General features: G+C 44.9%; 2 protein-coding genes across 2 annotated transcripts; both read left to right on the forward strand.

Annotated features, from left to right (window-relative positions):
- The first annotated feature begins 2428 nt into the window (after positions 1-2428).
- Positions 2429-3981, forward strand: LOC123039949 (cell number regulator 2). Its single transcript, XM_044462925.1, has 3 exons — positions 2429-2569; positions 3158-3229; positions 3353-3981. The coding sequence occupies exons 1-3, from the start codon at positions 2500-2502 to the stop codon at positions 3640-3642; spliced, it is 432 nt and encodes a 143-aa protein (XP_044318860.1). The 5' UTR covers positions 2429-2499; the 3' UTR covers positions 3643-3981.
- A 4569-nt stretch (positions 3982-8550) lies between these two features.
- On the forward strand, positions 8551-9849 carry LOC123039950 (cell number regulator 2). The gene is made up of 3 exons (XM_044462926.1): positions 8551-8693; positions 9150-9221; positions 9289-9849. The coding sequence occupies exons 1-3, from the start codon at positions 8642-8644 to the stop codon at positions 9573-9575; spliced, it is 411 nt and encodes a 136-aa protein (XP_044318861.1). The 5' UTR covers positions 8551-8641; the 3' UTR covers positions 9576-9849.
- The last annotated feature ends 1339 nt before the right edge of the window (positions 9850-11188 follow it).

The raw sequence follows: 11188 nt of genomic DNA on the forward strand, positions 1-11188 counted from the left end.
CAAAAAATCGCAGAAGTTAATGTTTCGTCGGATTCAGTTCGGGTACTAAGGCAGAGACTGTTTGATGCTAGTATTAAGAGAATATAATATTCTGCGAGTAGCAACATAATAGCTCTGACATGTATATTGATAATAGTAACACAATAGTTCCAACATTAATAGAATGTCAACTGCAAAAATAAAATAAATAATAGAATGTAATATGTCAGAGTATAACACACAAGTATATCTCATTTTGTCACTATTTAAACAAGCGCCTAGCTACACTGGATGCATAACACCTTGGTTAGCGCAACACCTAGTTATGTCCAACAAGTAGCTCCATGCAAAACCTCACGTCAGTTTCAGCCACGACATTCTGCCGAGCAGAGTATCGATGAGACCAATAAGTGATGGTGGAATTAGATCCATGCACAAACCTTTATAATATAAAGCGGGGCGAAAGCCTTTTTCGGTAAATTAGATCCTTGCACAAACCTCACCTCAGTTTTAGCCACGACTTTATGCCAATCAGAGTATGCATGAGACTAAGAAGTGATGCTGGAATTAATGGGCCCTTTCGGTCTTAGCATAACTGAATTTGGCACACATGAATTTCAGAGAATGAGAGTGGAGGTTTGTGTAGAGTTTAGTCTCACTCCGCCCGTGAACAAAGGTTCGCACCACCTTATAAGGGGAGCTCTCGTGCTCCCTTTGGATAGCCATGCTACATTACACCACCCATGTATTCATATAGCGCATGTGCTCGCGAATATAGCCGCGACTTAGAGTCATGCGTGTGTGGTGTAGATAAATCAATATCACCATTCACTTTTTACGAGCAGTGATATTCTTTTTGGAGCATGCATCATCTAGTAGGTAACAGCAGACAAAGTCAAGCCGCCAACAAAGTCAACCCTGAAATTGCAAATCATATATACATGAACATGGATTCCGAACATACGAAATTGTTTGGGTTTCACTGACGGGAAGAAGTGAGGGAAACATTGTTCTAAATGAAACATAACAGAGCATCCCAATCAGATGCTTTTCTAGCGCAATTTTACGGGTCTACATGGACATTCCAGAAACCACACACATCATCCTTCGTAGATAATTGGGACAAGCCATCATGCTTCATGATAATCTCTCTTATCTTGCGTACATGCACATCCGGTTCCCCTTACCTCCTGCCGCCAGTGCAATTGAAAAACGGTGAGCGGGAGAACAGAGGATCTCGGCGACGGTTGGTAGGGCGATGCCAGTGGACCGGTATAAAATTCTCTACTGAATCAGTGTCATAAATTTGTGGCATGAAAAATATATTCAAAATTCTAAGGGTGGAAGAGAAAAAGGGCGAGGAGCTAGCACCTGAAACACACCTGATTACTATTCCCTCCGTCCGAAAATACTTGTGGTCTAGACACATCCCCTTTTAACCATTTTGATGACCAGTATTTCCGGACGGACGGAGTAGTTGATTTTTATCTCGTACATGTGCAAGTGCCTAGTTGTTGTATGATGGAGGGTCGCACAGCCGCCGTCGCCCCTGGCCACCGGTCGACTATAGCTGACTAGATTATCCCTGAGTGTGCCATGCCAACTAGTCTAGCCTTCTCGGCATCAAGTGTTTCTTTCCTTTTCTGATACCGAAAATTCACTAATGAATCAATGTCGTGATTCTTATAGTGTGGCTCGCCCCACCCTACACCCTACTGGATCCGCGTCCGCTCATGAACGGAAACCGACGAAAACCAAGTGTCATACCTCAGGTGAACATGCCCGGCTTGGAAATATGTGGTTTTCTTTTTTGGCAGGAGGTATATATTCGATTGGTTAGTGCGCTAGCTAACTAGTACTACTTTTTTTTGTTTCAACTTCTAGTGCAAAGTTGAGACATTTATTTTGGGACAGAGAAAGTAGTAGCTAGGACGTGCAGTGGACGTGTGGCTCCGTCACGTTGGATCTTTGTGCGTCTATAGGCAATCAGATTCTCAGTTGATTGTGGATTTTGTTGCCTACCAAATTCACCCTTGAAAGGAAAAAGTAGTCTTACTTCTTTGGCCACCTAGTACCGATCAATCTGGTCCATCGGATCTGCTGGTTGGACGGACTACATTTTCCCATCGTCCCTATCGTGAAGTACCTCTTTTCTGAAGTGACCCCTCGCACTAACCGTTGGTGTCACCTGGTCACACGTCGATGGTTCACCCTAGCTACCAGCAAAGCTAGCGCACTGGCCGAATAGTTTTCGACATCGACGGCGACTCCGCACTACATAGTGCGTGGAGTCGCATCAGCAGAATCCTCAGGTAATGCCACGGCTGGACGTCGGACCGGAGAACGCTAGCCCGTGACAGCCGACGTTTGTGGAAACGGGCCGGCGAGCTCACCCCCGGCCGTTCTTAAATACGGCGCACACGGTAGCTCAAAGGGCACACAAGTCCGGCGAGCATCTTTCTGGTAGTGCTACACCTGTGACCGCAGCGCCTGCGGCGAGGCTACTGCCCGGACGTCCTCATGGCCGGCCACCGGAACAAGGCCTCCTGGTCCTCCGGCCTCTGCGGCTGCTTCGACGATGTCAGCGGCTGTAAGCTTAACTTGATCTCTCCTGTTCATCTGGAGCAGCGCTGGTACCTGATATATGAGTTGAATAGTATGATACATTCTGAGAAAAGCAGTTCTACCATGCGTGGTACATCTGATGCAAGAATCTACCACCCACCGTGTGCTTTGAGATTCATGCTATAATCTTTGGGTTTGCAAAATTTTGCCTGGTTTCAGAGTGTTAAATCATGTTACTTTTCTTGTTTTAACATGTATTCTAGTGTTTCACTGAGTACCGTGTGTGCTAGTGAATGCAGTCTAAAATATGCACTCTTATTTGTTGGTACATGATGAAAATTTACAATATACTTTTGAACAAGATAATAACACGTTGAAACATTATATAACACTCTGAAACAAACTAAATTTTGTAAAAGCCCAAAACTATCGCACAAATCTCAAAGCAGTGGTGGACGGTGGACCACTGCATGGGATATCCCTTGCACGGTTGAAAAACACCTATGATACATTATTATAAAAATAGAAACAAGAAAAAAACCCTGATAAAACTATATAAAATCTGAGACAAGTGGGCTTCTTCTAACAATCTGTGCGTCATGTGCATGTTCAGGCTGCCTGACCTTCTTCTGTCCATGCGTTGTCTTTGGGAGGATCGCCGAGATTGTCGACAAGGGAGCCATATGTGAGTTCCTTCTTGCTCCCCATGAGAAAAATACAACAACTTGTGTTTCTGGTAATTGTTGAGTGATAATTTGGTCGGGTGTCCGGATCAATGAATGAATGAACCCATTGCTTCTCTTCTCAGCGTGTTGTGCGAGTGGGACAATGTACGTGCTGCAGGCCTTGGGGACGACGGCGATAGGCTCCATATTCTACCACTGCTGCTACCGTGCCAGGCTGCGGGCGGAGCATGGTCTGGAGGAGAAGCCGTGCGCCGACTGCTGCGTCCACACCTTCTGTGGGTACTGCGCCCTCTGCCAGGAGTACCGTGAGCTTAAGAGTCGTGGCTTCGACATGCATGCAGGGTGGCACGCCAACATGGAGAAGATGGGGAGGACCGTCGCGCCCCAAATGAACCAGGGGATGACTCGTTAGTCGAATGAATGCACTACAAACAGTTAACCTCCTCTATATATCCGGGCGGGGGAACTCAACATCGAGCTACTTGTTCATTCTTGTTTTTTCATCCATATATGTGCTGGTGTGCTTACCCGTTGCAAGCCGTTCTCCGACCAACCAGCCACCTGACCACCTCCCACCATGTGTCACCGTGTGTCAAGTCTATGTTCAACTTTCAATAAGACATGCTATCATGAAAAGAGTCTTGGGTATTTATTAAGGAATCTCCTAATGGATTTTATATCATCTATATATGTTGAAACAAGCCCAATTGTCTCAGATTTTATATAGTATTATCAATTTGTTTCTTATTTCTGTCCAATGTGTATCATAAGTATTTTTTTCTACCGTGCAAGGGATATATCATGCACTCATCCATCGTCCACCGCTGCTTTGAGATTTGTGCTACCATTTTGCTTTTGGACAAAGCTTGGTTTGTTACAGTGTTATATAATGTGTCGTTGCCTTATATTCTTTTTCCAAAAGTGTATCATAAAGTTTCATCGCGTACCAATAAATAAGAGCTCCTATGTTTTAGATTGCATTTTCTAGTACACAATGGATCCATACGTGGTCGTTACTACACAATGCAGAAGTACATGAGCTTATGATATATGGTTAGGGAGACGGTAGCACGGGATATGTACAACCAGTTTGGATGACGATCCAGTAGTTGGCTATGTGTCTAAGCATATATCCCTATTTCTGCTGGTTCTGGCTTTATTTGTATTTGTTTGGCAATTTTGTACTTCACTACTGGAACTTCTTACTTGGATTCTAATAAATATACAGTTGTATGCATCACAGTGATGCAGAGGCCTGGGGATATCCTCGTTTTCTAAAAAAAAGTGTGTTGATTATCTCAATACAACCAGCAATACAAATGGCATAGAAGAATTTAGTTCTTACCTTATGATGGAGCTTGAGATGAAAGAATTGAGGTAAAAAGATGCTCTGCTTAGGCTACATCTTGAGGACCTTCCAGAAGGAGTTCTAGTTCACCAATATGCATATATAGACATGGTTCTTCAAAGATTTAATTAATATGCAAAAATGTCACCCTCTTAAAACCCCAATGGTTGTAAGACCCCTTGATGTGGATAAGGTCCCATTCAAACCTCGAAAAGAGAATGAGGAAGTTTAGGGACCCAAAGTTCCATATATGAGAGTCATGAGAGCACTAATGTACCTTGGGAATTACACTCGGCCTCACATTGTGTTTGTGGTCAACTACTAGCCATGTATAGTGCAGTCCCAAAATGAAGGCATTTGCTAGGCGTCAAAACTATCTCCAGATGCCTCCAGGTACTCATGATCCTGGATTTGTTACAACAAGAACCAAGATTTAACTATCATGGAGTACATAAATGTTGATCCCCATAGTGCTATATCTCATACTAGATTTATATTTATGTACAGTGTGACAACAATTTCTCGTATGTAATATAAACAGAACAACGTAGCCAAATGTAATAACCACGTAGACATAGTTGCTTTATATGAATCCTCACATGAATCCATTGGCTCATATGGATAACTAACCTCATCAAGTAGTCGTGTGGACTCAATATCGTCAACACCCCCACAATTATTTATGATGAAACTGCCACTTCCGTTATAGAAATTCAATGTCAAGAACAATGTCACTAGCATATTGCTCCCTATATTCTCTACCCTCATGAGCTCCAGAAGAGCGGGAAACTAAAGACCTTGCAAACTAAACTATGTGATATTCTTGTTGATCTACAAAGTCTCTACCGGCTAGCATCCCATTTTGAAATATGTGCCTGCCGCATTGATATGAGAAAACTTAGCTTACAGGATTCATGGTTCCGGGGGGGGGGGGGGGGGGCATTACCCTGACAAAGTAGCTCTATTTAGTGATATCAAAGATTGTTGCTCTAGTAGATGAATTCAAATACAGAAGACTAGAGGCTGTACTTTTTTTCATTAGTGGGTTTTCCCCCAATGAGTTTCCTCACTTATGTTTTAACAAGACAACAATTGCAACGCGCAATGCACTATTTGCTCCTATTTGGTTTTTGGGAGGAACTTTTGACGAGACAAGTGCATTCCAAAATAATTAAACGTTCAAGCGGGACTATTAAAAATAGACACCTATGCATATTAAGAAAAGTCCAAGGGGGAGCATTTAGAGATAGCAATACCATTTAAATTCAAGTTTTTTAAGGACAACGAGATTTCAAGATGGTTACCGGAAATTCGGACCGAAAATAAAACATTGCTCGCCGTTATTTAAGTAAAGGTGTTAATGTCTCAACACAGTAAATTTTTTACCAAGACTTCTCATGATAGACCTTGTAGTTGAAAACCAAGAAAAACACATGGCAAGGGGGGAACGGTTGTCTTGTCCCCACCGGCCACCTGTTCGTGACTGCCTCTTTTCACCATGAAAAGACTACCAAAATATCAAGGAATCCATTCAAAGACAATGGCAGCACCGTGTGCTTAAAGCCTAGCTAGTCGCAGGCAATAAGCTTTGCTCTCTAAGCGGGTTCAATCAATTCATTTGACAAATCAATGACGTGTCATCTTCATAATTGAGTATCGGCTCTTGTTGATATTCTTGGTGACTCGCTGTTAAGGTCCCAAAAGTATATATTCAACAATTATGCAAGAGAAGAAGTACATAAATCATGTGCCACGGAATCGCTCGAGCTTAAAGAAAAATCCACATGGACCCCGCCCCTTTGCAGAGCGTTTTTACGCCCTATTCTCTATCTGTGTTCGCCCACAGATCTCTGTGGCCGCGGCACTAGAGAACCTAGGCGCGATTGCCTTCCGTCGCACCTTCGGGGCGACCGAACTTTTGCAATGGGATGAATTACTTGAATGCATTGCCCTTCATCCTCCTTCTCTGGAACCGGATTCGCTTTCCTGGCACCTCGAGCCAAGCGGTAGATTTTCGACTAGATCCCTGTACCAGGCGAGTGTGCCTACTCCTGGTCCAGTGGAGCTCACGGTGCTCTGGGAGATCAAACTCCCCCTAAAGATCCATATATTTTTATGGCAATGGATTAGAGGACGCCTCCCCTCGGGCACTGAGGTCCGTAAGAGTAATGGACCCGGGGACGGTCTATGTCCCATTTGTCTGGTTCCGGAAGATTGCAACCACATCTTCTTCCGGTGCCCGACGGCGCAGTTCTTATGGAGCTGCTTCCGGGAGGTAGTTGGGGGCACATGGTGCCATGACAACCTCCCGGACTTGTTCGGGGAGGTCCTCCGGCTCCCCGGGACTAGGCGCGCCCCTATTTGGGTCGCGCTAGGTACCCTTGCCTGGTCTCTTTGGTGTACCCGCAATAAATTAGTCGTCGAACGAGTGATTCCGTCCCATGTGACTGATGTGATCTACAAAATGTGTGGCTTCTTGCAGCTTTGGAGACCGCTTAGTAAGCGGAGCGATCGAGCCGTCATCGACAACATCATGGCGGGTCTTCGTGCCTCGGCGGCATCTTTTGCTCCTCCCCCGCCACCTCCTGAGCCAGATTAGCGTCTCCTAGTACTCTTTTTTGGGGCTTGTCTTGCTGTGCCCCCAGCATGATTCTATGACTTATTGTACTTGTAACTTGGTGTTGGATGCTTGATGTTGGATGCTTGGTGGTATGCTTTATAATATAAAGCGGGGGGAAACCCTTTTTCGTTAAAAAAAATCCAGTAGCATGGCCGGCCACTAGATTGACGGTTATGCCATGTACTCAGGGAGTATACTGTACTAGTGGACTTGCTTTTCTTGTGGCAACAATATGATGATCTATTGGAAGACACTGTAGCAAGCAGTGACCTCAATGATGCTCAAAGCACACGTGGCCAGCCACCTGGCCAAGGACTCTGAGGTTCTCCATCAATCACTGCCTCACTATCCAAAAAGAATATTCTCTTTGCTGAAACTGTTCTTTTTGCCGATAATATTTTGGCCTAGGCGGTAAATTTTCCCTTGACATCTTGACATTGTCATGACGTGAAAGACAAAACATTTGGGCTTAGGTGGCACATTTTCCTAAAACCGTGTACCCCTCCCAACCGGACAGAGCCGTTAATGACCATTAATGGCGCGCTGTCACTGCTGTCGGGATTAACCATGTCAAAACATGCTCAAAAAGTGGCTCAGTATTTTTTGCCACGGTAAAAATTTCAAAAAGAAAAAACTAGACCAGTAGGTGAATTTCAAAAAAGGCAACACTGCACCCTAACCACTTAGCTAAGAGCTCAGCCACCACCATCAGAATTCCGGTTCGGTGCGAGATGTCACAAATCGTAAAGTGATGGTTTTTCGCTAATCGTGACACGAATGTGATGGTTCTGTGCACTTAACTCAATGCCTTCACATTTGCGAGGGCCACCTTGCTAGTTTACCCATTAATTGAAAAAGAATACTGCATTCTTTCGTCGCCTAGTATCGATCAATCTGAACCGTCGAATATACTGGTTGGACGGGCTATAGTTGCCCACGTCCCCGGCATAAAAAAAGGCCGCGACTTTAACCTTTCGAACGCAAGGCACTAATGCGGAGTCGTTGCAGTTGATGTCAACGGAGAGCCTGTAGCGACACGTCCGGTCGGCATCTCTGAAAGAAGGTTCCTTGCTAGTAGCTAGGTAGCCAGCGCACCGGCCAAGTATTTCCAGCAGAAAAGAGACCTCGACGGTGACTCCTCTCGTTGCTAGTGCTGGTGGTGGTGGAGTCACTTTCAGGTAAAGCCATGGCCGTCGCACTCAGGACCCGACAGCATGCACAACCCATCTTGTCAGCTCGTGACAACTGACATCTGTGGCTGGCGCGCGCGAAAAACAGGCAGGGATGACCCCGCTCCGGCCGTCCTTAAATACGCGCCCCACCGGACACACGGCCGCTCACACACACTAGCTACTCCGGCGAGCTCTAACCTTTCTGCTGGTAGTCCGGCGATCTCCTACAAACCGCAAGTCTCTCCCAGCGCCGGCGGCAAGGCACGTCCTCATGGCCTCGTGGTCAACCGGCCTCTGCGGCTGCTTCCATGACATCGGCGGCTGTAAGCTTGTAGCTTCATCCCTCCCTCCCACCCTCCTGTTCAAGTAGAGGAACACTGCTACATATGGTGCTTGTGATGAGCAGCACAAAGTGATTTTTCTACCACACACCCGTTGGTTAATTACTCTGCTGTAACTTTGGTTATCGCCGGGTAATTAACCGGATTTCTGGCTGCTACCCCACGGTAAAAGCAGATATAGAGCAAAATGATGGTTTTTTTCTTTTCAAATTTGAAATTTAAACGAGACTTGTACACCCTTCGATCCATATTAATTGTCTCTAAGTTAGTATAAATTTTATTATTGTTGATTTAGAACAAAATTGTATTAAAATTGTACCAACTCAGCGACAATTAATATGGATCAGAGGAAGTAGTAGTTAAAATATCATAGCATCGATCTCTCATAATGTAAGATAACTAGTCTTGACCTAGTGGTAAGAACGTACCATGCTGCAGGCTGCCTGACCTTCTTCTGCCCGTGCGTCGCCTTTGGGAGGATCGCCGAGATCGTCGACAAGGGGGCCATGTGTGAGTTTTCTTTCTGTCGTTGTACATAGCCGAACGAGAAGTAACCCACTACCTACTCACTTCCCAGCATGCTGTGCGAGCGGGACGCTCTACATGCTGCTGGCCATGACGACGGGGATAGGCACCGGCTTCTACTCCTGCTGCTACCGCGCCAAGCTGCGCGAGGAGCACGGGCTCGCGGAGAAGCCCTGCGGCGACTGCTGCGTCCACTTCTTCTGCGGCCTCTGCGCCCTCTCCCAGGAGTACCGCGAGCTCAAGAACCGCGGCTTCGACATGAGCGCCGGATGGGAAGCCAACGCGGAGAGGATGGGGAAGACCGCCGCGCCCTATGTGAACCCCGGGATGACTCGTTAGTCGGTCAAATGCAAGGAGGACAGGTACCGGCCTCCCCAATATATCCGGGCTGGGCATGTCAACATTCAGCTTCTGCTCTAGTCTTGTTTCTTCCGATCCCTGTAATATGTGTTAGTGAAGCCTCAAAATAAGAAGTGTGCAAGTGTGTTTGCCTGTTGCAAGACGTTCTTCGTCTAGCCGACCACCTCCCATCATGTGTCATGTACTTTATGTGCAACTTACAATAAGATGTACTCCCTCCGTTCCTAAATATTTGTCTTTCTAGAGATTTCAACAAGTGACTACATACAAAACAAAATGAGTGAATCTACACTCTAAAATATGTCTATATGCATCCGTATGTGGCAATATTTTAAATAGCCGGCTATAGCTCCGCTATAGCCTTTTCAGCAGGATGCCACTAAATGGTCGCCTTCACAAATAGCCCGCTATAACTGTTTTTGGAGGCCCGCCGCTATTTTCCATAGCCCGCTATTTAAAACATTGGTACGTGGTAGTCCATTTGAGTGTTTATTCCAACTCCGAGAGGCTTGCACCAGTCCGTAAATGGCAGGGGGAGGGGGGTTAAAAAAAATTAACCGTTGCATATTACTCAACCAATTTCTATGAGTGAGAGATACGTTAATTAGTGTCATTATTAGTATGTCAGGAAACCTTTGCAACATATCAAAAGGTTAAATATAGGCTTGTTACTAAAATGCCCATGGTGGGCTAGGCTATAAAAAGCCGTGAATGGAGAGTTTGTATACATAAGTTGATTTGAATTCACAAGAGAAGACAATGAAAAGAGCATATAATAAAGAGCTTACACATTTCCCTACATACATATTGGGTTCCTTGTTGGTGCAATGTGTTCATTTGCCTACTGAACGTTCTATTCGAAGAGGAAATCAACAATTATAATAGGAACGACCGTCTTGTTCCTCAATCGGCAACCAGCTAGCGAGTGCTTCTGTTTAATGCGAAGAGACTACAGTAGTATATCACGGAAAGCTACAAAGACAACAACAACACCATGAGATGGATGAGCACCGGCTTACTCACCAGTCGTTAAGAAATCAGGAACATTACCATATTTTCTTTTTATTAAAGCCTAGATAGCCACATGCAATAAGCTTTGTTCCCTAAATTGACGACATCTTCACAATTGAGCATTGATTCTTGGCAGAATTCTAATGAAATTATGGAAGTGGTAAAAGACTAAGAGTGGTCAGGAAACTAGGAGATAAGTACCTTACCGTTAAGGTTCCATCAAAATTCGACAAAGGCGAACCAACCTGTGGTTGGATGGTTAGAGGTGTTGTGGTATCCCTAGCCCACCAGGGTGCGTGTGTGCGTTCATAGGGGTGAATGTATGCGCGTGTATATGAGCGCTTGCGCCTGTACTGTGTTAAAGAAAACAATATTCGACAAAGAAAAAAAATTATCATGGTAGTAATTTTGCTATCATAAACTAATGTTTTGTATGAGTTAAGATAGTAATTTTGCTATCAACAATTATCATGGTAGACTTCCTACCTGAAAACCAAGAAAAACAAATGGCAGGGTGGGAACGACCTCTTGTTCCCCACCGGCCACCAACTAGCGAGTATCTCTTTTCACCATTAAAAGAC

This window comes from Triticum aestivum, chromosome 2B, assembly GCF_018294505.1.
Source record: "Triticum aestivum cultivar Chinese Spring chromosome 2B, IWGSC CS RefSeq v2.1, whole genome shotgun sequence".
NCBI classification, from domain to species: domain Eukaryota; kingdom Viridiplantae; phylum Streptophyta; class Magnoliopsida; order Poales; family Poaceae; genus Triticum; species Triticum aestivum.

Excerpts from the sequence above, each read along its gene's own strand:
- LOC123039949 (XM_044462925.1), top strand. The coding sequence starts at position 2,500 with ATGGCCGGCCACCGGAACAAGGCCTCCTGGTCCTCCGGCCTCTGCGGC. Across the intron at positions 2,570-3,157 it reads CTTCGACGATGTCAGCGGCT|GCTGCCTGACCTTCTTCTGT; the intron begins GTAAGCTTAACT and ends GTGCATGTTCAG. Across the intron at positions 3,230-3,352 it reads TGTCGACAAGGGAGCCATAT|CGTGTTGTGCGAGTGGGACA; the intron begins GTGAGTTCCTTC and ends TTCTCTTCTCAG.
- LOC123039950 (XM_044462926.1), top strand. The coding sequence starts at position 8,642 with ATGGCCTCGTGGTCAACCGGCCTCTGCGGCTGCTTCCATGACATCGGC. Across the intron at positions 8,694-9,149 it reads CTTCCATGACATCGGCGGCT|GCTGCCTGACCTTCTTCTGC; the intron begins GTAAGCTTGTAG and ends ACCATGCTGCAG. Across the intron at positions 9,222-9,288 it reads CGTCGACAAGGGGGCCATGT|CATGCTGTGCGAGCGGGACG; the intron begins GTGAGTTTTCTT and ends CTCACTTCCCAG.